The sequence below is a fragment of the Diceros bicornis genome, chromosome 3, assembly GCF_020826845.1.
Source record: "Diceros bicornis minor isolate mBicDic1 chromosome 3, mDicBic1.mat.cur, whole genome shotgun sequence".
NCBI classification, from domain to species: domain Eukaryota; kingdom Metazoa; phylum Chordata; class Mammalia; order Perissodactyla; family Rhinocerotidae; genus Diceros; species Diceros bicornis.
The window spans coordinates 15,904,686-15,931,365 of record NC_080742.1 but is presented as its reverse complement, the minus strand read 5'-3'; the positions used below and the strand labels follow the sequence as shown (position 1 = coordinate 15,931,365).

Here is a 26,680-nt window from a genome sequence, read left to right as displayed (position 1 = left end):
TGTGACCAGAGAGACCACAGACCCTGTGGCCATTGGATCAAGTGGGAATACTGGGAACCTTGCTACTCAAAGTGTGATAGATCTAGAGACCAGAAGCATCCAGCATCTCCTGGGAGCTTGTTAAACACACAGAATCTCAGGCTCCACCCCAGGCCTGCAGAATCAGACTCTCGGGGTTAGATTCACAACTCTGTGTTTTAACAAGCTCGCTGGGTAATTCATGTGCACCCTAGAGTTTGAGAACTACTGGCTTAAAGGATCATATATCCTGAAGCATGTTCTCAAGAGCTTAAGTGAACATGAGAATATATATACATTCCAATATATGAGAAGCCAATATGAGTTACGGTGCAAGAAGAAATCGTAGATTATCTAGTCCCTACGGTTATGGTGGCAGACAGGAAATAAACTAATAGAATGTGTCGAGTGTACAAAGCATATTCAAATTAAAGAAAAAAAATTGTGGATTTTTTTCCTGAATAGAGAGACACATAGAGCTAGCTCTGTGTCAGCAATGAAATATAATACATGAAGGTGCAAAATGGCCAAAGGCTAAGGAATAACAGCGGCATGAGAGCACACGCGGTGACAGTAGGTGTGATCAGCATCTGCCCAGCAAAGGCAGCAGTTCCTGAAGGATGGAGCAAAAGGATGTAATATACATAGCTAATGGACAGGCAGCTCCAATGCCTACTCCAGGTCACCACACTCAGCTTAATTCAAGTTTGTTGAATAGCTATGGCAACCTGTTTTTTGAAACAAGGTAGAGGATGGGTTATATAATGTAATTATGTAAAAATATATATACATATAATAATTATATAATAAATTATGTTGAATTATTATACTGAATATACTGTTTATTTAGAAATAATATGTGAGTTGATAGAACGAACTAAAGTTTAAAGATTAAAGCTTCAGGTTTAAAAAAAAAATGTGTCCAGTGAACTTCAGTCTTTGCTCAAATGTCAGCTTCTCAGTGAGGCCTGCTCTGACCTACCTTAACACCACCTCGGCCACATGACTGACACCCCCCACTACCCCACTTTGCTCTATTTTTCCATAAAACATCCCTAGCATACAGCACAATTTACATATTTATTATTGTCTGACCACTAGAATGGAAGCTCTATAGGGCAGGGATTTTTGTTTATTGTTCACTGATGAATTCCTAGCACCTAGAAGTGTCCCTGGGCTCAATGAACTTTTGCTGGATAAATGAATTTGTGAGGAGAGTACCTCATATCACAGTAATACAGCAGAAATCAGATGTTTTACTGGGATTTTCCTTAATGGATGATACTAAACTAGTAGCACAGACGATAACTTCAAGAGTATCTATATATCTTTACTGTTTTCCTATAGGAAGAAAGGAACAGGAATTTTCCAATGTGGAATTTTGTTTGTCCTATTTTTGTAGAGGGCCCAATTGCAGCTGTGGCTCTCTCAGTTATAACCTACTTTTTGGTTCACTTTCATCCATTAGAATCAGAGCTATAGCTTAAATTTGATGATTAACCGGCCAAGAGGTTCACCAGCCATTTTTTCTCTTTAGCTAGCTATAAACTCTCCCACTGAAGCATACAGGAAATCTAAAGGTTGAAGCATGTTCTTTGGGCTAACCCAGCTACACGCGGCTTTTCATGGGGCAGTGGAGAGACATAAACATTTTAACTGGCTTTTGCACAAAGCGCTTACCAAATCTTTCAAGCACCCCTTAGTGGGTTGAATTTTTTGAAGAATAGATTGGAACATCTTTAGAAAGAAAGTCATAAATTCAGGTTGGCATGACAATAAGGGAAAATGGAGAATGTCAGAAGCACACTGACTCCTGGACTATAGCAATGGGTGCGGATTGCAGGGAGGAACTGCACTGTCAGCCAACCTAAGGCAGGAGATGTGAGGCCTTTCCTGTGACGGCAATGAGGAATCACTCCTCAGAGCACTGATATTCAGCATAGAAGCAAATCTACTCCCCACCCAACCCCACCCCCCAGGCATAGGGGAAAAGGAGCTGGAGTGATAGGGAATTTTCATTCCTATGAATAAAGAGAGCTATGCAGGGGACCAAGGCTATGAAGTCTCAGAAAAAAAGAAAACTCTTCAGACTATAATTTTACATATACCTGAGAAGTCCTGGGCATTCAGATCTGGGCGCCATGTTGACAGGCCACACTGAGCAGTGTGACCAAGAAAGAAGCAATCATTCTGCTACCAAACCTTGAAGACATGCAAGCCTCCAGGTCACGATGGAGCAACTCTGCAAATTAGCTGGAATCCACATATCTGGAGTTTGAAAGAAATTGTTGTGCCTGAAAGAAATCAATCTGTGAGCAAGGGATCATTTTACAAAGACTTAAAATAAAATCTAGCATGTAGCCTCTGTAATATTATTACGCTAATGGTAACCACTGCCTTCAGATGCTGTGCGGCTAAGCCACTTGGCAACAGACAAAGGGTGTCTATTGACCATGAGTTGGAAAAATTGTTTGTAGGTTAAATAGCAAAACTAAAATATTTAGTACTATTCTCTTTCCTCTGAGAAAGAAAAAAAGCCTTGCTACTGGACACTAAATTGAGTTTTTCCAATGGGAAGTGGGAACTTTATGTTATGCCTTTCATGACAGTCCCTGGTTCAGGGAATTATAATAACACGCACATTTCCCACATATGTACCTCTTCATTTTCTGGTGTGGCAGCCACCTAAACAGCAGCAGCATTTCAGGAGACAGGCAGAACTGGGAGCGTTCTTTTTTGCAAGGACTGGGCTCTTAGGAAGTATTCAAAGGAATGGAACGAAAATATGGACGTTTGACTGAGATTTTTTTTTAAGTTAACTCGCCAGAAAAGCCAAATCTGAGTTTTGCTTTGTTTTGTTTTGCTTTCTCCTTACCTCCAGCCTTTCAAAGCAAAGCAAATAAACAAACTTTGAACCTGGATCAGAGTTTAATACTGTACAGCAGCAAGTTTCAGCTGACATTTTTGAGCACTCAGTATGAGCCATGAGCGAGGTTAAATGCTTCGCATGCATTATTTCATTCAATTCTCCCAACAACTCCATAAAGTAGGTCCTGTTATTTTATTTCCCCATTTTACAAGTGAAGAAACTGCGGCTCACAGAGGTTAAGAAGCCTTGCCCAAGGCCACAGAAATAAGAAGTGGAGCCAGGGTTCAATCCCCAACTTGTTCCAATTCAGAGCCCGTGCGTGGTGGCCAAGAGCATCAGATTATTTAGGGTCAGAATTTTCCTAAGGAGTGATAACTTACAAGCCAGTAGCAAGTGTCCCCCAAACTTCGTGGCCATCAGCAGCAAGTTCAAAACATTTATTTCTCTAGAAAGAGTTAGCAACCTGGAAGAGTTGGAAGGGCATCCCTTCAGCCTCTCATTTTTCATTTTTCAAGTACATTTTCAGGTTTGAGGCGAGGCATAGAACGTGGGAATGAAGTCTTCCACTGAGTTACACACATATATATAAAGAAAAAAGGTTTGAGACATAAATATCCTTTTCTTCTCACTGCTTCTCTAGATTTTGATTGGAGCCGTCATTGCCATGGGCTCAGCTGACAGAGATGGCCGCCTACACCCAGGAGACGAGCTCGTCTATGTCGACGGGATTCCAGTGGCTGGCAAGACCCACCGCTATGTCATCGACCTTATGCACCATGCAGCCCGGAACGGGCAGGTCAACCTCACTGTGAGAAGAAAGGTGCTATGTGGAGGTATGTCACTAGAGCAGCTGCAAGATTTGGAGGTTAGGTGGTGAGATGCTTTTGTGAGACATAGTAAAGACACTTGAAACAAAATTTTAAATCGTTTTCTATATTATACGAGGTAAAAAACCAACCCAGATATTCCAAATGTAGCTGTGATTTTGAAAGTGCTGATTTTCACCCCACTGGTACAAATCCAAGCAGACTTTGAGCCTACATTTTCAATGTAGTCATTAAAAATTTCTAGCAAAGCCTGGGGCTAATTTAAGATATGTATGCTCTTTGGTAGATGCTGGTTATAAGAAGAACATTATAGTAGTGAAAAACATGGCTTTTGAAAATGTTCCTCATTGTGTTTACAAACCAAGAACCACAGCATTTTGATCCCATAATACGGCAACTAGGATGGAAAATTAGCTTTCATTGTAGACCCTGATAGAAGGTAACAATAAAACTATTACCCTGATTTACAAAAATACAGCTGCACGTCACTCTGAGAAAACACAATTCATATAACTCCCGACTTATGAAACACATAAATTAGAAGTAATTATTCCCTTTACAACCATTTTCCCAGCTTCCTAAAAGAATCCACCAAAGACCTGCTTTTAAAAGTCATCCCTCATAGTCATAATATGATTCAATTTGTCTCTCTTCACCGTCTCAACCCCCCAAAAAAGATTTATATCTCTAAGGAATATGTCTATTACAAGCATCACACTATTTTTTATAATCTGAGCCCTCAATAACATTGAGAATATAGTCCCAGACTGCCTGCTCTTTGCTCCGTGAATCACAGGAGCAGCAGTGTTGTGTTGTCACCTTCTGCCCCAGCAGCCTGCTGGCCTCTCTGCTCAGCCCCTGATTGCTCCTCCTACAGAATGATCAGTGCTAGAGTTGGGAGGGGCCTTAACGACTGGAGCTTCGTCAGGTTACAGATGAGGAAACTGAGGCCCAGAGGTTCAGTAGCTTGCCCAGAAGTCTTCAGCCAGTCGATGATGCTTATTTTTTATGCCGCTTCCAGTCCCTTTCCCCATTCTACCACCATCCCCACCCCCAGTGAATTCAAAGTGTTAGACCAACCTTTAGCAAATGTTGCTCCCTAAGATATGTGCTACTGTTATAACGCATTTGGATCAAAAACAGGGCCACTAGCTGATCACATGCTGTGAATGACTACAGAGGTTAAGGTTTATTAGTCAAACAGAAACTCCTTTTTTATTTGAGTCTTCTAGAAACTAGACGCTGAGCAAGGGCAATCATTTAAAAGGGCAAGTCAGAAGAACCGTCAGCCCTCACCAGTTGAGACTGCTATGTATTTTGTATCATATGGAGGCTTTGCTAAGAGGTGTCATTCGTCTTCAGAAATTCACAGGATACCACTTGACCCAAAGAAGTAAAACACCTTGAATGATACCTTATCCTTGGTCGAGATGCCAGGAGGAAGACAGTGTTTGCTCGGTTAACGTTTAACTGGTTCTCTCCCTACAGAGTGATTTTTAATAAAAAGTTTGTTGTGCTGTATGTTCTGTAACCCAAAGATAAATTAAAAAGATACCTAATTTACAAAGAAATACATTGCAAAGTGCAAAAGCAATGCACTGACATAATTTCATGCTCCCCTTGCCACCGGCTGATTATTGCAAATTAAATTTTGTTCTAATCAACCTAAGCTATTGGAGTGTGTGCCAAATGCTGCAAAAATGTATTCTTGCAATTTGTGGATCGTGTGACTTCCGTGAAGATGCTTTTTGCTGCAGTTCTTACCAACTTTTACTCAGTTGGGCTTTCAAGTGCGTTTCAAGTGCATTTAATTTTTGAAAATGTTCTGCTGCAGACTGCTCATTCACACTAGGAGAGCTTCCAAGTTAATTCAGCCCACTCTTCCTTGAAAGCTTCATCAGTATTGAAAGTGATTAAGTTCAGCAAAGGATACTTTGAGAGTAAAGTAAATGCCTAGAAATAGGATAGAACCGATTTTTAAAAAAGACATAGGAAGACAGCCTTTCTTCATAGCTGCCATTTCTCCAACAGTGAGGAGGGACAGCTGCAAATGGATGTGACAGTGGAGATGCCTTTCCAACAGTTGTTGCTATCATTACTATTATGCTTTCCTAAGCGAAGGCAGTGGGAGGTGCAAGCCTGGCCTTTGATGTGATGGTTCAGAGCTGAGGGGAAGTAAACAGTCAGCTTGTGAAGAGACAGCTGAGCGAGAAGGGGGATAGTGTTGCCACCTTCTTGCACAAAGGAGCGATATTATGGAGAAAGAGCTGGGAAGAAGGCAGGTCAGAGAGGTTATACCCTTCAGCCTTATGCTTGCCTCAGCTTGTACAGATGTCCTGCCTCACCTCGGAAGACACTGGGCACTGGCTTCCTAGTTGATGCTCAAGAAAAAAGCACATGCACTGTGAGAGATACAGAGTGATTAGTTACATTTGGCAAAAATTAGAATAACACAAACACCTGCTCCAAATATTAAAATATGAAAAAGTTTACCCACTAAAGATAGAAAGGCAAAATTTTCAGTTAGGCAATTGCAAACTAGATCCTCAAAAATGAGCAATTGTGGAGTAAAGGAAGAAAACATCCAGTAATGCATCCAGTCTTATTTACCAGATAATTTTAGCACAAATCTTGCACCTTAAACTAGTTTTGAGAGATGTCTCATCCAGCTCCGAAATTTAGGGTTTATTTCCCAAGGATAGTAGAAGAGTGGCTTTAATTATTACACTGAAAGTATAAATATTTATATGTTTAGTAGCTCAGCTTTGAGACGTTCAACCTAATGACACATTATTTTGAATATACACTATTTGTCTGAGAGAAGAGTGTCTCTGAGGAATTTCCTAAAGCGTGGATCTAGAATTGATGTGAAAGAAAGTTTTATGAATTAATCCAAACACGTTCAGGTTCATCTTAAAGCTATCATCTTAAAGCATCTCTTCTCTAACACCTAAGGGAAAGGGATTCTCCACCTAATGCTGAGAAAGGGAAGGTCTTCCTGGCAGCTGGGTAAACAGTTTAACCAGTGGGTAAGGTGCCAGAAGATTCTCTGTCCTGGTTACTACAGTTTTTGTCAATTCTAAATGAATTCCCTTATTCTTTGTCTACAAGCATGTCACCTATTTAAATAAGTCATCTGCCTTGAGGAGTATAAACCAGGAGTGCACAAACTCACATGCCTGCAGGCAGACCGCCCCTAACACCAGCCGGGCCACAGCCTTGGGCTGCCCCCGCTCCATCAGGCACGTGCAGTGCACACGCATGTCCAGGCCCCGTCCACGTGCATCCCCCAGTGTCTCAGCCATGCTTCAAACAAGCCATGCACTCTGCAGTGCTGTCATCCTTCTGGGGGACAGTCCTGAGAGGAGGCCCTGGCACACTCTGAAAGCAGGCAAGATCTGTTTTGTTACAGAATCCTGGAGTCCTGGTACCCAGTGTATGATCCAGAAGGGAAACGGGGGCTCTGGTTGAACAAGTGCTTTTTCATACTTCTCACTCTGTGAGGAAATGAGTACCTCGGGAATTTGCAAGAGACACTGGGGAGAGGTTGGGACTGTGGTGACTTGCAAACTGCGTACCCAGTCAAGGGAGCAGCCATTGCCCAGCTCTAGCTGATTATTACCAAATATTTCAAGAGAAACTAGAAATCCACATTTCTATAAAATCTCCCTATTTAAAAACATTGGCAATTAATTTTAACAATTATTAAACAAAGTACAGGTCAGTACTGTGCAGGAATAATAAATGGGTCTGCAGACCAGGAGCAGCCCCTGGCCAGTAGTTGACTGTTCCAGGCAAAACCATCTCGCCTAGAGGGCATTATTGACGACTCCTGCCTTCCCAAATGGGGACCCTCTCCCAGTCAGCACAGTGATGATTTCCAGTATCTTAACCTAAAAATTAATTATTTGGCTTGAAGAGATGTATGAATTCTGTACATCCATTTGCATGTGCACCAGAAGGGTGAGTCAGGGATACTGGAAGTTAGTGAATTTAAAAAAAAAAAAAAGAATTACACATGGTATTTAGTCACTTTATGACGTTTTACCATATTATTCTAAAACAACACTGTTCATGCCCTGCATGAGGAAGGGTTGTGGAGAGTAGTCTCTTTTGGATCTAGAGTCAGCTGAGTAGAAAAATGATGTGGAGTCAATTCTATCCCTCAGAGTCAATCACTGGAAGTCTTCCTAACTCCCTGATTTGAAATGTGCTTGTGTTGTTAAAGATGAAGAACTTTGTCCTAGAGGTTGAAAGAGAAGTCCAAACGCAGTAGAAAAGTATCTGTTCGTGTATTTGACTCTCTCGCTGACCCAGTGACCATTCACGCTGACTTAGTCGATGATTTTCTTTCTCCCTCTAGAACCTGGGGCATAGCCACTCCCAGCCATTTACTGGAAAGACAGATAATTTTTCTTTGTTGCCGCTTTACTGACAACCACAGCTCTCAACCCCCTAAAATATGACAGCCAGAAAATGAGATCTCTCTTCTCACTGCCTATGACATTTAGTTACTGATTTGGTCCAATAACTCAGGGAGATTTTCAATTTAATGTTGCGGCATAATTGTTTGTTTTTCTTCTTCCTGACTATCTCTAATCACTTTATTTCCGACTTGCACAAGGACTGATGAAGGACACTTGCGTCACCAAGACAATGACGGCTTGTCGGTGGATGATGTTCTCCAGCAGGGAGGGCGCATTTTACAGGCAGTTTTAAGTTCTGTTTGAAAAGAAGGAAAGACTTTGACATTGACATGTTATTCTTTTATGACTGAGTACATTTCTTACAGGTGAAAAGCATCCGTTTGTTTTGTTTTGGTAAAACTTGATTAATTAAATCTTAAAGAAAAATTCAAATTTCTCAAATGATAATAAGCAGCAGCCTGGGTCTTATTCATTCTGTAATTACAAACAAGAAATGAATACATTTTTCTAAGGCCATTTTTAAATCCGGGTAAATGAATAAATGCAGCTCCTTTTTCTCTAGGTATCAGTATAACAAAACATCTCTTGTAGTCTGTGTTCTTTCTTCCTGATCTTTGAAATGAAATGATTTTCGAAATGAAATGATTTTTCATTGCAGAATGGAATTGCAGCTTATAAAGTTAAGAGACTTCATTGGAACGTTTGCTAATTATTTCTAACTTGCCACACAAGACACCTTCCAGAGTTCTAAATAGGAGGCCATATCTAGAGACTCAAAAAGGAATCATTAATTGTGATTACTTTCCATCTTATTATTCCTCTGTTCCATAAACATATTTTGAGTACACTAATGAAATTGTAAGATGGGGATGAAACAGTGCTATTTCTAATTACAGTATTCTAGGTGCCCACTTCAGTTCTTTGAATAAGAATACGAAAACCTAGGTGTTAAATTAAAATGACAAAATTCTTTCTGGATGACAGATCAATTTTTATTTTAAAACCTAGCTTCTCTTGGCTGCCAACTTTGTATCATTTCTCCCTGTAAGTATGCTTGCTTTCTCATGGAAGTATTAGTTTGGTTGTCTGGTTGATAATAGAGTGTATTTGTAATAATATGGTATGTAAATGAGCAAGGCCCCAACACCTCCCTTAGAGATTCAAAATTCATCATTCCTTAGCCTGATGTCACTGTTGGATTGAATCCCAGAGTGAGCAGACTACTTTAAGAAGTATGTGTCCCACCTACACGAAGTGAATTGACAGATAGGATAGGATAACAGAATATTACAAAATTAAATAAAACCGTAGCTCTTTAGTAAAATCATGATAGGTCACTTTACATGGGCATCCCTTGTCTGTTAGCCCCACTTACAATACCTCTACAGCAGCATTTCTCAAAGTATGACCTGAAACCTCATCCAGATTCCTGTGCCCAATTTTCTCTATATCTACTGAAATAACTTCCCATGGGTGGACCTTGAAGATGCATACCTTTTACAAGTTCTTTAAGGAATTCCAATCACAGTACAGTTTAAGATTCTGTCCACTTGTTTCTTGATTTTCCTCGATCAATTATTATTATGCAACTAAGAAGCTTGATTTCTAAGACTAAGCAATGTCCTGGGGTTTACAGTCTAAACGAGAGGAAGATACAAACAAGTAGTAGCACAGAGGGAATTAATGAGAGGTTTTACTTGTGTTTGCTGTGAAGTGTGGAATGGAGTCAAGGTGTGGGGGGCTCCATAGCCAGGTATGTAGGCCTTCAAATGCTCTGCACGTCTGGGAGGAATGGACGCCAGTCAACCAGTCTTGTGACAATGTCAGGGTCTAGAATAGTGCCCAGTACACAGGAGGCACTCAACAAGACCCTTGTTAAATAACCGAGTGCCTGTGTACTATGTATATTCCAGGGGAGCCCTGCCCAGAAAACGGGAGAAGTCCAGGCTCCGTATCAACCCACCACAGCTCTCCACGCAGTGACTACGCAACCTACACCAACAGCAACCACGCTGCCCCCGGTAGCAACGCCTCTCCCCCCGAAGGCTTTGCCTCCCACAGCCTGCAGACCAGCGATGTGGTCATTCACCGCAAAGAGAATGAAGGCTTTGGCTTTGTCATCATCAGCTCCCTGAACAGGCCTGAGTCTGGATCCACTATAAGTAAGTGACCGCTTCATCTGCCTTTGAGTCAAAGGTCTTGTTTTTATTTGTTCTGTTGGTAGGGATACTGGACAAGCAGATCAGAGGACTGTTGTAGACATACTGCAGAGCCTGAAAGTCACAGGGTGTGGACATAAATAAGGCTTCCTTAACACTGATTAGCCAAATGCTGTTGACCTTTGGCTCAGGAAAAATGCAAGACCACAACTAATGCCCCCCCCAAACCCATAACTCCCATAAAAGCTCTTCATTCTTTTTAAACTGGGAAGAAAATAAAACAGAGTGATGTGGGAGTGTTGATGTGTGGGGCACTCCTGTTTGATAGAATGAAACCAGACATTCAAAGGATCTGGGGGAAAGCAGTCCAGGCAGAAGCCTTAAGATGGGAAGGAGCTCAGCATTCAGGAAATACACAGAAGCCCAGGGTGGCTGTGGAATAGTGAGCAAGGGAGAGCAGCATGAGACCCAGACTTACAACTAGGCAGGAGCCTGGGCATGCAGGGCCTCATACGCTGGTGGGAAGAAGTCTGGATTGTAGTCTAAGTCCATGGGAACCACTGGAGCATTTTAAACAGTGGACAGAAATCCAACTAATATCTTTAAAAGATGAGTCCAGCTGCTTATAGAAAATGAAATCAGAGGGAAAAGGGCAAGAATGGAAGCACGAGACAGAGGAGGCCATTAAAACAGCCCTGTGAGTCCAGAGATACTGTGCCTTCCCCTGAGGTAGTGGCGGTGGGTAGGGGGAGAAGTGGATGACTTCCGCTTCTGGAGTTCCTCCAAATCTTAGGTTCTATAAGTCTGTACAACAGGTGACGTCAGAGGTCATGTTTCTCTTCCAATCAGTCATCTTTGTAGTCTCAGGTTCCTTGGCGGTTTTGCTTTCGGCAACACTATTCCAGAAGTCACTCAGCAGCCAGCAAGCAGTAGGACAGAAGAGGCAACTTTTTCTTTTTCACATTGCAGTGGTTTAGCCCAAAATGTTGTGGATAGAAACACCACAATAGAGAGCATTAAGAGAAAAAATAATTGACTCATGTTGTGGTCCTAAAATTCTTATAAATTATGGTTGTTTCCAGCACATGGGAGGTATCAAACATTACTCAAGAAATCAAATGATTGAGAATGCATAAGAACTGTTCATGATAAAGTTAATGTTATCAAAACACCACCAGAACTCAATGGAGAGAATTGCCCTATTTAGCTTTGACAAATTCAAGAATGAAAACTACAGAAGCTTTAAACCTTGGTGAATATGTGCAGAAGCTAAATTACGTACATCTGAAAGTACAGTTTTTCTTCATGATAAGCTGAAGAAATAAATCCAATCTTTAAGCATAAAGTAAAAGCAGGATTCTGTCAGTACGATGGATTCACCAAGATTAAGGGACGCAAGACTAAAGATTTTCATGAATTATATAAACAGCCTTCCAATAATTTACACTTGGAGAGGATATTCAAAGACAGTTTTTGTAGCTATTCTAGTCATTCAGATTGTTTATTGGGGCAGCATACTAAAAGGACTGAAATAAAAATAAAAAGTGTACTACCACAATGAAAGTGTTGAGCATGTATTTAAGGTCCCAGCTTTATTTAAAGTGTGACAGCATTATTGCTAAATGTATAGGAAAAGGTGTATGTGTGTACACACATGCACTTCCTACATAAGGAAACCACAAATGCTTATTACAAATAAAATCCATATATAGGTATATTTGGAAAACAACAGGTGCAAATGCTGACAATTAACATGTGAATCTTTCTTCCTACCAAGAGACATTAGACTGACCTCAAAAGAATAATTTTACCATTTTCCAAATGGTATTACATTGGTCCCCTCTTATCCGTGGTTTCCTTTCCACGGTTTCAGTTACCTGTGGCCAACCATGGTCCAAAAATATTAAATGGAAAATTCCGGAAATAATTTGTAAGTTTTAAATTGTGCACCATTCTGAGTAGCATGATGAAATCTCTTACTGACCTGCCCAAAACATGAATCATCCGTTTGTTCAGCGTATTCACACCCGTATGTGCTACCTGCCCACCCTCTAGTCTCTTAGTAACCATCTCAGTTATCAGATCAATTGACGAGGTATCGCAGAGCTTGTGTTCAAGTAACCCTTACTTTACTTAATAATGGCCCCAAAGCACAAGAGTAGTGATGCTGGCATTTTAGAAAACTGAAATAGAAGCCATAAAGTGCTTTCTTTAGGTGAAAAGGTGAAAGTTCTCAACTTAATAAGGAAAGAAAAAAAATCATATGCTGAGGTTGCTAAGATCTACGGTAAGAACGAATCTTCCATCCATGAAATTGTGAAGAAGGAAAAAAATTCGTGCTAGTTTTGCTGTCACACCTCAAACTGCAAACATTACGGCCACAGTGCTTGATAAGTGCTTAGAGGAAAAGACGTGGTGTATGTGGGGTTCATACTATCCGTGGTTTCAGGCATCCACTGAGGTCTTAAAACGTATCCCCCGAGGATAAAAGGGACTACTATATTTTACATCACCCTAGAGAGTGGAAGTATATTCTAGAGTTCATGATGGTTCCTGGTTTCTTTTTTCATGTATTCATTTCTTTTCAGTTTTAGGAGTTTGGAACACAGGTTGCCCCCATGTTCTGTGGAAAGAGCAGCTAGTACAGCGACGGCCTGTAGCGTTTATAGTATATAATTTGCAACATACACCTAAAAGGTTCCTGGACTTGATGCTGTTTCGTGCTTAACTTCTGTAATAATTATGAGCTCTAATTCTGAAGAGAAATGCTAAGTGCCTCATGAGTGGTTAAGAGCCATCCTGTGCCACATCTCCGTCATCAGAGTATCAAGGGTTCTTGGGCTCTGTGAGACGGGGAGATACTCTCAGGTCCTCCAGAGTCACAGCCATTCCCAGGGCTTGTGTCATTTTTCTCTTCATGCCTTACCCGAGCCCAAGGATCTTGAACACATTCGTGGTTTTCTCTTGGCTGCTCAGGCCTTTTCGTTGGCAGACAGAGCGCTGTTATGCCTTTGGTAGGGGCACCGTCACCTTTAGATGAGGGAGTGGTGTGGTTAACAGTCCAGATGCTACAATCATACTGCCTGGATTTGAAACCTGGCTCCATCGTTTACTAGCTGTGTGACCTTGAGGAGTTGTGACCTCTTTGGGCCTCAGTTTCCTTGGCTGTAAAGAGAAGATACTTTTAATACCTATATCGTGGGGTTGTTATGAGAATTAAATAAATTAGAACAGCACTAGCTCAGAGTAAGCATTAAATTTGTCATTGTTGCTACCTAGACTACCATCTCTACTAGGAATGATCTTTCCATTCTATCAGCTCACTCTTCTCAGATAGTGCAGAGTTCACACTGGCTGTCAGTTCAGTCACCCATTAGTCTGAGCCCCCCACTCTCCCAGAGCAGCTAATGGGGGGCAAATGAGCATCTCTGAGGCCCAGCACCCGCTTCCCACGTGCTGACCTTCTGGGAGCCCCATCTTCCCCACCACCCACCCCCTGCAGCCTGGGTCAGTGGTGGGGGCAGTTAGAGCAGTAGCCACCACACCAGTCCAGCTGAGTGTGCCTTTGCTGAGGCTTCAGGCTGGAAGTCTCTCCAGAATTCACTAGCCAATAACCTAGAAAAGTCATGGAAAACACCAAAATTCAGACTCAAGGCTGTCTTTTAGAACCTCACTGCAAACATTATGTCTCTATTGCATATATCAGAGAAAAGAGGAGAGATGGAGACCCCACATGTAAACCTCTCCACCCTACAGATAAAGAATTACCTTCCACAGCTTCCTCAGCCCAGGCAACAACTTTGCCAAGAATGCCAGAGGTTTAACCAATTGAAAACTTGGAAGTTTCTGGCTTATTATTGCCTGGCATTCAGTAGGGCTCTTTACCAAAGCCTCACTTTTTTTTTTTCAAAATATTATTTCCCCAGAAACAAAGAAAACAAATTTTTACATCAATTAATGTAACTAAGGAGCATACTGCTTCCTTCCAAAGCCGGTGACCCAGGAGGCCAACTATTGCTTGGGAGGAAACAGAACTTAGAAGCCTTCTATCTGAGTGCAGGAATATCTTTCTTGATTTAAAGTGAAAATAAGCAAGCTTCCTGAGCATTTTTGTCCCATTATCCAAAATATTAAGTATTTTTTTCAGACTGTAAAATTGGACCCAAGGGAAAACAAAGTGGTTTCCAGACCAGAGCCTCGGTTAAGAGTGAACTGTAATAGGCAATTGCATTTAAAAGTCTTTAAAAGATTCAAACAAAGATTTATATACAAAGATGTTCATTGCCATTTTATTGATAAACACAGAAAGTCGGACATAATGTCAGAAGCTTCTCCGAAACTGGAAACTTTGGTATTTTTGTGAAGTTCAAGGCATTTGCTGCCATTGGCTAACTGTGTCTGTATACACAGGATAAAGAAGACTCAGGTAGCCTTCTGACTCAGGGTGGATCAGATGCTTGCTCTATAGCAATGGCCCCATGGCCATGTGCAGTGGGGTTGCCAGCTTGGTCTTTGGGCCACCCCAGCTCAAAGTCTGAGTCCTGACTTCCAGGTTTTATTGCAGAGCTGTAACCTGTCCTTCCTGCTCACTACCCCTAAACCTGCTTTTGCACCAGAGGTTCCCAAGAAGGGCTTTGGCACAAATGATGAAATAAAAATGACCTTTAGTCTCCTGCTTTTCTATAATTTGTGAGGCAGGCTATGTTGGAATTTATGGGGTAGATGTACATGGGCAGATTGAACATCAGTGGTGGAGGCTGACAGCCTATTGTGGGAATTTACAAACTTAGATGCAGGCCCTTAGCAAGCTGAGGTAGAACATAATCAGGACAGCAGCCATAGCAGCAATGTAAGCAGTCAACAGTAGGGGAACCATCACGTCACCCCTTCCTTCCTTCATTAGTATTGTCCAAACAGTGTTGACTCAGTTTTCTGTGGGGGTGGGGGTGTGGCCTCAGGAGCTACAGAATCGGGCTGGGCCTTTCTGGAGGAGGGTGAGTGTGAAGCGGGCACCAAATATTGGGGTAAGTGAGGAGAGAAGCAAGATGACCGGATGGAGACTGAGGATGGGAGGAGGATTTGGTGATGATTCCAGATGTGTGTGTTGAGTGAGGGGGCTCTTACCTGTCCAAAGTGCTAGGTGACAGGCAGACGCCGCTGCAGGCAATCTGGGCAGCTGGTGAGGACTGGGGCCCTCAGGGAACCCCCTCAGCAGGCCAGAGTCCCCACCCTAGGAAGAGAGTCAGTGGGCCGGGAGCCCCTTCCCCCACACCCCCTTGGCCATTCATCGTTGGCCTTACCTTGTACTTCAGAAGCCTCTGCACACTCTTCAAGCCACTCTTGGCCTATGGAAGAGCCAAAAGAGAGGGGAAAACAAATGAAGCAGCACATCACTGGTCGGCATGCTCCTGGCTTCTTGACAATCTTTCAGCTCTGTACTTGTGCTGAAAATCTTGGTTTCCACATGTGTGCTTTCTCTGGCACCAGTTGGAGTACAGACTTAGCATCGCTGACTCTCCCTAAGGCCCACTGCAATTCTGTGTTCTAGGATGGAGTTAGTCATCTTTGGTAAAACACCCTGGCGACTTGCTCACAGTCCTTGATGATGTCCATAGGCTCTGGAGTTTAACAGTTATCCTAGGGATTCAAAAGCTTAGCTAACAGATGTTTTATGACATTTTTAAGCGTAGTTCCCTGAAAAGGATGAAATAAAACTGAACAAGCAGTGAAGCAGGTTAGGATTTTTCCCACCAAAACTCACCGCACCAACCATGCAGCCAGTGAGTAGTCATTTGAACCTAGGGGAGGTACAAATTAAAACCAAAGCCAGGGTTCCTATAGTCTTGCCCTAATACGAGGAGATTAACACCAATGAAAAGTGCATCAGACAACAAGCCGGAGCTCACTCCAGCTTATCCACTAACCACTGTGTCCCTTGAGCAAGCTAAGGGTCTTTCTCTGCCCCTTCCTCGTCTAAAATATAAGTGAAGACGGTCTTTACAGCCTCTTCCAGCTCTAAATTATATAATGCCATGAATCGGCATGGAAAATGAGGTAGTAGGTTAGTTTTGTCTGTGTGTGAAAAGCCTTGGGTAGATTGGAGGCCTGGATCATATTTTTCGTTGGCTTAAGCTATTTTAAAGCTTATAACTTCCATGTTTGATTATGTTTTTGAAAGTTGCTCCTAACACTTTCAATTCTTTTGTCCTTCTCAACATCTGCCAAGAAATGATCTGAAACAAGCACTTAAATACACTAAAGCAGCTCGCCTTTTAAAAAAATGTAAGGCGGTGTTCTGCTCCCTTTTCACTTCACAGCACATTGTAAAACAATCACACTTGTATGACACACTGAAAGAAAGGAAGGAGGCTGCTGGAGGCAAAAGGCAACCTCCTCAGGGGTCTCCACCCCCGAACCTCACCCTCCCCTACTCAGGAGGCAATGAGGAAAAGGTCTCGGCACGCCTGGAACCCAGCACAGTCCTCTGAGTGGCCTGTGGTTACAAAGGCCTGCCCTAAAGTGAAACCTCCGAATATCAGCGACCAATGAGTGCCTCACCTTACATGTTGTTGTTTGGGTTGTGGCAGTGGATTTTCTTCAAACCTCCTTGTTAAAATTTGTTCACAGATCACCTTAAAAACACAGATCATTAGTGCCATTGGTGCTGATGCTGGGACCTTGACCTTCAGTAAATCATTGTAAACTTTGACCTATCAATGCTCCATCCACAAAAGGCACTGCTGGAAAGTTACTTAAGTCTTACCCATGCAGTCGAACAAAGGAATTAGAAAGTGAATGTCATTCCTCTCTTTCTCATTAGTTTGCAAAAGTAGGTTTCCTTTCAGAGTTCTTAACCAGCTTTGTAACATGTTGTGTTCCCTCAATCCTTAAATGAATCTCTTCTGTGGATCCTTCAACGACACAGAGCTTTTGCTCTGAGCTTTATGCTGATAACAGCTCACTCAGGAGGCACGATAACATTGCCCACACCGTTAATGTGAGCTTTTATAGCAGAAGAAAGGCGGGAGGGCGGGACACTATATAAAAAGCCAGTTTCCCTCCAAATATCTGGCTTCTAGATATAATTCAGGAAACCATAAAATAAGCAAATGTCTTCATGATCTTTTGGAAAATCTGCATCTACAAAAAACATAAGATTGTGGTCATAGTCTGCACTGGTGTACATATGTTTTAAATCAAATCAATCTTTCCACATCTATTGGTGTGACTGACTTTCTGCTTCATGAGGTGGCTGGGGCTAGGGTAGGAGTGGAGTGCAGCTGCTAATGATGCAAAGTGCATCAAGAAAGGCGCCACTTTCCATGTGCAATCCAATCTTCCTCAAACGATTGCTGATTATAACATCCCTGATACAAATATCTGCAGGGCACAGTTCAAACACACCTCTCTTACTTCCAAGACCCAGGTAATGTAGACACAACCACCTTTTACCATCAGCTCCTCCAAGTTCCATTCCATCAAAACTAGGTTAGTTACCCCTGAAGACAACTTTTGCTTTGTTGTCCCAGGGCCCATGTTTTGCCTGCTACCACTTGGAGTGCCTCATCTTATCCAATAATAACTTCTATCAAATTTTCTCCCAAGTACTATGCTAAGAATCTTACATTGTATTTAATTTTCACAGTAACCCTATGAGATAGAGACTACTGCCCAAACAGGAAACGTCTCTCACAAGTAGCTCAAAGATCTCTTAATCTCTTAAGAAGACTCTGCCTGACCCCTCACCCTTCTCCCTCAAGTGTTTTCTCTAATTCTTGTATGGAATTCTTGTGTGTAAACCCCTTGCTTACTGATCCATGACTTCCCTTCTATTATGTCTATTTTTACTATCTATTATTGTCTTTTTACTTTTCATGTGTTTATGTTTTGCTTCCCCTCAATAAATTTTAAGTTCCTTAAGAGCAAGAAATAATGATATTTCTTTGAATCCTTCCCAGTTCCAGGTAGCGTGCTTTTCAAGAATTTGTCATGTTAATTCGTGTTGGTCGGGTTGGATTTGATTCTCATGTAGTGATCAAGCACTATCTTCACCAAAGTGAAGTGTGACTGTTCTCTGCTCTAGCTTTCCCTGCACCTAAACCTAGCTGTTCCATCCCTCCAAGGCAGCAAGACATGTCTCTGAGAATGAGCAAAGCAGCAGAGGATCAGTTAGGGGAAGGAACTGTCCCAAAACGGTCCTTGCCCAGCAAGAGAAATTGCACTATAATAAAGTGGAACTGAAGCAATGTCCCAGAATACAGATTTCCCATCAGTTGTTCTCAGCCTGAGTAAATGATTCAGTCACCAGCCCAGGGCCTGGTGAAGTCTTAGATGAGAGTGCCCTCTAAGAAATCAGGCATGGGGGAGCCATCTCTGTGCCTCTGGGCGGCCCCTCTTGTTGTAAGCATCTGGGTTGCAAAGCCCTTGTCCTCTGAAGGGCCAGGCTGCCAGCCCAGTGTGCTCTCTGATTCACCTCCTCCCAGCACTGACTATTCCTGGAATCGCCATCCATCTGTGTGAGCACCACCTCAGCAATAATTATAGCGTCCTAAACAGGAAGGTTTGGATGGCATCCCAAGCTCGTTAAAAAAAAGTATTACTTCAGATCATTTATTCATTTCACAATCCTCATTAACAAAGCAACCTATTTCAGTGAACAGCTTCTGAATCGCATTACTTCTTTATAGGATCATACCCAGCTAAAACCAGGAGAAACAGGACCCTGTGATTAAATTTCACTTTTTCAATCCTGAACTTGACTAGTTTTGTTCCCAAATTGGGTCCAAATTGCCTGGCTGTCTGGGTCCTACCAGTAAGCAGACAAGCAAACAAAAAAAGATTTTGCATCAAACTCTGAGTACTCTGATATCTGAACATTGAAGCTTCTATTAAGTAAAATGGAAAGATGAATGGCAACATTTCACTCTCTTAGCACTAACAAATTTACAGATCATTAAATTGTAAGAGTAAGTCCACAAAGAAGCATCATCATTTTTATTTATTCTCAAGAAGAGGAGCAATGCAACCTATCAAAACATCTGTGAGTGCTCACAGTGCATTTTTTTTAAATTCTAGACCATTTTTCTTATTGTTTGAGTGGAGCTCATAAATCATAAGTTTTCCCCACTAGAGAATCATTTTTCAGGAGGATTTTTATTATTGTGTTCAAAGACACTCCAGACAGCAGCAGAAGGTGGATGTGTGGCGTCTTCTTACCTTCAGCTATTTCATTGTCTTGAGAGCTCGTAAATGGGTGCTCAGTGGCTGTTTCCTCTGGGCTTATGTCCTGCGGCATCTTGTTATTCACTAGAAAGTACGGGGAGATTGTGACTGCAAAGAAAGCCCAGACTCCATGTACAGGATCACCCTCTACCAGTGGAAAATGCCCATCACTCTCCCATGGGGTTCAACCGAATTCCGCACCTGCAGGTCACTTTTGCAGAAGACACTTTTTCTTTATAATCTATTCAGGACCTCATGTTGGATTAAATTCTCTGTGATTTTATTTTTCTTCTTTTTTCCTAACAATCAACCACATAAGAAAAGCTGGTTCCACATATACAACCATTTTAAAAGCTTGTTGTTAAGTGAACACAGTACTGTTATTTATCACCATTTTTCGGCTATGTTGAAGGAGCGTTATAAGGGGATATTTTTCCCATTTGGACTGGGATAAATAGCATTTCTCTTCAAGCCCCAGCATTCACGAAGGACTCAGGGAATACCTCTACCCAAACTCCTTCCTTTCTCACCAAATCCTGGGAAAAGCTCTTTTTACTTGTTCATTTGACCACCAATAATTTTGTAATTTAAGCTGGGTTTGTTCCCAGCCAAACTATTGCCAGTATTTGGTTAGTATCATTTCTAGAGTTTAATCAGTCGGCCTTTTCTGAGTGATGATCACTAGGCGTTCCTGAAGTGTATACAGAGCCAAAGTACATTAACTAAATAGTGGGGCCTGCTATTGGCATTTTCATTTTCCAGTCTGGTCTCTTCCAGATCTTATTTCTCTAAGTTAGGCATCACAACATCACAGAGATGTTAGGCACCTAAAGAACCCATCTGCTTTCAAGGGTGAAGTGCCCAAAGCTTTCTGTTCAGAGGCTGTTCATCATAAAGATGTATATTTATGGATTCATCATGGGAGGAGGGTCTTCCAGTAAGCAAGGAGGAGCACATAGTTTAAAAGGTTTTGCCCTATGGTTTTCTGGCACAGAGCGGTTGAGATAATATGAGGCAGAAGAATATTCCGACTTAGAAATCTTCATTCAAATGCTTTTTAGAATTGCTAGATGAACAGCAAGATGAAAAATAGCTCACATTCCTGTAGGCACTTGATGAAATTAAAATACAATAAAACCTGGTGGCCAAGTGTCTTAATCCGTTCAAACTTCTATAACAGAATACCATAGACTGGCGGCTTGTAAACAACAGAAATTTATTTCTCACAGTTCTGGAGGCTGGGAAGTCCATGATCAAGGCACTGGCCTTGCTTCAGCATTTGGAGAGAACCAGCTTCCTGTTTCATAGACGACCATCTTCTCACTGTGCCCTCACATGGTGGAAGGGGCAGAGGAGCTCTCTGGGGTCTGTCTTATACGGACACACTAATCCCGTTTTTGAGAACTCCACCTTCATGACCTGAAGACCCCACTTCTAAATATCTCCATGTTGGGAAATCGGTTTCAGCATATGAATTTGGGGAAGACGCAAGCATTCAGTCTATAGCATCAAGTTAGCCACTGATATTGAGGCTCCCTGGTGCTGTGTGGCTGAGAGGAGGCTGGCAGGCTTAGGTCTCAGCTCCAGTCGATGTATATGATCCCAAGCTTTAAAGCAGGCCTCCAGGTACCTAAGTTCATATCCTAGCTGAATTTATACACAACTGTATTTTCACTCGTGAGAGACTAAGGCAAGCTGATACCCAAGTGTGCTTTCCAGATATAAAACTTGGATCCATCAGACCCTCCCTACTGCACTGCTAATGCCTTCATTGAGGTTCTAGATTAGCACTGTGCAGTAGAACTCTCTGCAGTGATGGCAATATTCTCTTCTGCACTAGACAATACTGTAGCCAGCACTTGAAATGAGGCTAGTGTGGCTGAGGAATTCAATTTTTAATTGTCTTTGATTTCAATTAATTTAATTTTATTTATTTATTTATTTTTTTCCCCAAAGCCCCAGTAGATAGTTGTATGTCATAGCTGCACATCCTTCTAGCTGCTGTATGTGGGACGCAGCCTCAGCATGGCCGGAGAAGCGGTGTGTCGGTGCGCGCCCAGGATCCGAACCCGGGCCGCCAGCAGCAGAGCGCACACACTTAACCACTAAGCCACGGGGCCGGCCCTTTTCAATTAATTTAAATAGCCCCATTTCAATTAATTTAAATAGCCCTCTGGGGCTAGTAGCTACCATGTTGGACTGCACAGCCCTGGAGTATGGTAATGGCCTTTAAGTGCCCTCCTTGCCTCCAGCCTTCTCCCCACCCTACTCTCCTTCAGTCCACCCTTCACACTGTCACCATGGTGCTCTTTCTAAAACAACAAGTCTGATGATAGCCCTTAACTTTCCTAATCCATTAGTGGCTCCTCATGTGGCTGTGAAATGAATTCCAAGCCCCTAACACAACCAATAAGGCCTTTCATGGTCTATTCCTTCCTACCTTTATCCCAACAGCATCACTGCGGTCTGTGCTCACTGCCCTCCCACACCCACAACACAGACTTTGCCAATCCACAGATCTGTGCCTTTGTAGTACACATCCTTTCCCCATCCTTGCCCACCTGGAAAAGTCCTGTTTATCCTTTAAAATGCAGGCTAGACAGCATTTCCTCTCTGAAGCCTTCCCTGACCCCTTCCACTCTCCCCTTCCCACCTCCTTTCTCCTGCTTATTCGACATCAGTTCTTTTTTACTTACAACCATTTATTTCCATCCAAAACCCTCTCTCTATCTCTCCCTGCTTTTTCACTGTTTCTCTAATCTTTAAAGTTATTATGAACAGTAAAATTTGCCCTTTTTAGTCTACAGTCTGTGAATTTTGACAAATGTACTTAGTTATGTAACTATTGCCACAATGAAGTCAACCCCTCCCAGCAACCATAGATTTGTTTTCTGTTCTATAGTGTTGCCTTTTCCTGTAGAAATGGAATCATACAGAATGTAGTCTTTTGAGTCTGGCTTCTTCCACTTAGCATAATGCATTTTAGATTCATCCATGTTGTTTTATGTAACAGTATTTGGTTCCTTCTTAATTGCTGAATGCTATTCCATTATGTGGATGTACCATAGTTTGTTTATCCATTCCCCAGCTGAGGCACATTCAGGTTGTTTCTTGTTTTTGGTGATTATGAAGAGAGATGTTAAAAACTTTTCATGTAGGTTTTTGTGTGAAAATAGGTTTTCATTTCACTTGGGTAAATACCTAGGAGTGGGATTGCTAGTTCATATGGTACCGCTTTCCAAAGTGGCTGTACCATTTTATATTCCCCTGTATGAGAGTTCCAGATGCTCCACGTCCTTAGAGTATTTGTATTTTCAGGCTCTGTTGTTTTTTGATTTTAGCCGTTCTAATAGGTATGTAACGGTATCTCATTTTGGTTTTAATTTGCGTTTCTTCCCTGAAGCCTAATGATATTGAGGACCTGTTCATGTGCTTCCTGCCATCCTTCTGTCTTCTTGGTGAAGTCCTTTCTCACTTTGCTCTCTTCCTTCTGGAGTGGAATTGGTATTTCCCTGTGGACAATAAAACACACTTTGAGGCTCTTCAGTTTTTCTTTCTTCATTTCTCATCCATTTCTCATGTTAGAGTAATGAAAATCATTTCATGATGATGATCTCAGGTGAAATTATTGTGGAGACATATGTCTGCTTAGTAAAAATGAAAACATATATAATTACTATGCTCTAAAATACAAGGGGTGAGAGAAAATACACGTAAGCAGAAATCCAAATAAAGTTAAAATGTGCAATATTTGTATAAGATAAAGATAAGAAAGAAAAACTATATGCAGTGATGGTTTCACCTTTCAAATAAGGAAATTCTGACATGATTTATTTGGCCATTCAGAGGTCACAGTGCAAGTTGTTTTCAAAGTTAATACATGATCAGGATCTTCTAGGTCCTGAACACTTTGCTTAGGGGCCTTTTCATATTGAGTTTTATTCAGTCATGCAAAATTGCATTATTTCAAGTTAAAACACAATATATCCTGTTAGTGGAACTTTGGCTTCTATGAGAAACTGCAGAGCCAATAAATATTCATGTAATCTTCTGGATAACATATTGAAAAGGACAGCTGGCTCAGGAGGGATCATTTGCTTGGGTTAGTATCTGTTTCCATTTATATTAAAAAAAAATATTGCAATAAGTTATTATCTACCGGAGGGCTTAGGGGAATACAATGAAAAGCTGATATTGTACCTGATTGCTTCTGACATTTACCTATTGTAACAGGGAAACTGTGTGAAGATAGCCAAGTGACTTTTTACAAAACACATTTTCAGAAGCTGTAAAAGGAAAAAGGAGATGGCAGAGATAGAATTCACTGCATCTGTAAAAATGAGAAACACGACTTGTCAGCAACACCTGCTTGTAACGATCAACCATTTCTACTGGGCCTGCTGAGAAATTACTGAAGCCAAGTACATTGATGGGTGTAAAGTCGCAAAAGGCAGTTGAGAGAGACAAAGGAGAGAAAGAAAGTATGGTTTTATTGAACAGTTTTAACCCAATACCTGGGGTTGATGAAATGTAATTTTATGACATTTTCTAAACTCTTGAAAAGAAATCAATTGTCTTTTATATTTTTGTCTGTCAGGGCTACAGGAGACAATAGGACTTTTAAAGTTTGGGTATATAAATTATTGATAATTTTTTTTCCAATTAGATTCTAAATCTCTAACTTGTACACCAAAATATTGATTGCAACAACTGATTTAAACTTATAGAAGATATTTCCGGTTTCTAATTGATGGTGGTAAAGTGATAACATGCTTATCTCCTCCCATCTCTTAGACACCAATAAAATGGTAGTAAATGAAGAAGAAAGGAATGGGCATGAGTCAGGGAGATATTTTCAAGACAAAAAAGTGGGAACTCATTTTGCAAGACGGAGGAAACCAAAAAGAGAAATGGATAGCACAGATCCACTCGTTTCTTTAGAAACTCAGAGCAGTTCAAACTTAAAAAGCTCAAGACAGAATGGAACACAACCACCATGACCACCAGATGTGAAATTTTTATTTTTAAAATAAAAAAAAAGCAAACAAACTAAAATTAAAGAAAAAAATGGAGATAATTCAAGGAACTAAAGAAAGCTTCAAAAAATGTCTCATGTATATACATAGAGAGATATGAAAAGATATTACCATCATAAAATAAAAATAGAATGCTATAAAAAAGAATAATATGATTAAAGAAAGAATTATTAGAAATTGAAAATATGGCTGAAATTAAAAATTCAGTAGAAGGATTGGAAGGGTAATGTCACATGTAAAGGGCAAAAGAGTACAAGGAACTCTCACAGGAAGTAGGACAAAAAGAAACAAGTCTGAGGGAAGTGATAGGACAATTATCACATCAATCCAGGAAGCCAATATCTAACTAATAAGAGTTTCAGAAAGAGACCAGAGTAACAGAAGGGCAGTTATCAAAGAAACAGAATAATGAAATTTCCCAAAACCAAAACTAAAGGAAACAATTCTCCATACTGAGAAAGAACCACACCAAAATACATCATTTCGAAACTAGAGCACAAAAATTTCAGGGACGAAATTACACATTTCCAAAAAGAAAAGGAAAAATAGATTGCATACAAGGAAGAAAAATCCTAATGGGTTCAGATCTCTCATTAGCAACACTGGATGCTAGAAGACAATGGAGCAATGACTGCAAATTTCTGAGGAATAACAATTTTTCTGTCTAGAATTGGATGCTATCTAGAACTCCAAGCTAGAATTCAATCAAATGAGAACGTGAAAATAAAGACATTTTCAAACATTAAATACTGAAAAATTATTTTCTCCCATGCATGAGTTCTTAGGAAGATACTGTAGGATATGCTCCAGCAAAATGAAAGAGTGAATCAAAAACGATGATGCAGAGTTATGAAACCAAGCATCTCACATTGTAGAATGCAACAGGAACCCCTGAATGACACTGAGCAGCAGACTTGAGAGCAACCCATCTCTGGGCTCAAGTGAATAGATGACTTGACCACTTTGGGGGAAACAACTAAGGACGTAGAGATAGTATATCATGGAAGCAAAAAAAAATAATGCAATCAGAAACACTGATTTGGGGTGGGGAGGGAGGAAAAACATACAAAAAAGAAATGAAATCACAAAACACTCCAGTGAGCAATATTTACAGGGTAAAACTTTAAACAGTGATAACTGGCTTAACTGAAAATTGTGATAAAACTATATTGGAATAGGAGAGGTGGTAGGGCAAGGTAAGAGTGCTAAATTCTCTATCATAATAGGAAGTCAACAGATTTGACTCAGTTGACAAATTGAGAAACAGACATATAAGAATATAATTTAGAAATGTGAAGAAGAAACAGCTGAAAGATTTAAAATGTTTGCCTTTGGATGGTAGCACTGGAGAGGATGGGGAGAATTAGGGCAGGAGACTAAGGCTTTTCATTATAAGCATTTTGGTTTCTTTCACTTTTTTTAATTTGTGCATAAATACCTCAATTAAATTGTCTTGGTTATAAGAGATTTCTGAAAGACTATGGTACTATTATTCTGTTTACTTTACCCTCTTTTACATCATGATGTAAATTTTGAAATTTTTACCCAATTTTCTCATTTTGTAGAATAATCCAGTATTTTCTAGTAATAATTTGATAAGCCCTCTGTAATAAATTATAAATAAAAAGAACCTCTTGTTCAGGCACTAAATTTGTCATTATAAAAGTGAGCAACTAACCGTTTGAAAGGTAGATTTGCATGTCTAGGGTGGGAGTATAATACCACATCTCAACCCTGTGACTGTTTTTAAAAAGGGGTAAAACAACTTGTTTTTCTGCTCTGCAGGAAAAAAAACCTTTATCATATTTTAATATCAATAACTCTAAGTTTTTTTCCATTATTACTGAATAAGCTTGCTGTTTGGTTATTTGTGAGCAAAACTTGCTAAAATCTAGACAGTTTTGCTCACTAAAATTACTCAAGTTGAGCAATACAGAATTTCACCTTCTACTCCTTGACTGGAAAATTCTGGATTGCTGATTTTACTGAGCGAGGATATGTGTATCCTTTTAAGGATCTTTGGGGGGAAATGCAAAAAAAAGCTGAATAGGGTATATATTTGACTTAGTGGGACCAGTCTTTGTATTAGCAACTTTCAGACCAAAGCAGGTAAAAAAGAATG

General features: G+C 40.9%; 1 protein-coding gene across 1 annotated transcript in view; it reads left to right on the top strand.

Moving 5' to 3' along the window:
• The window catches only part of MAGI2 (membrane associated guanylate kinase, WW and PDZ domain containing 2), a 989,343-nt gene that overhangs the window by 853,827 nt on the left and 108,836 nt on the right, over positions 1-26,680 (top strand). Inside the window, exons 14-15 of the mRNA XM_058524198.1 lie at positions 3,528-3,720; positions 10,055-10,303. Coding sequence (XP_058380181.1) covers positions 3,528-3,720; positions 10,055-10,303 — 442 coding nt within the window. The remainder of the gene's footprint in view (positions 1-3,527; positions 3,721-10,054; positions 10,304-26,680) is intronic.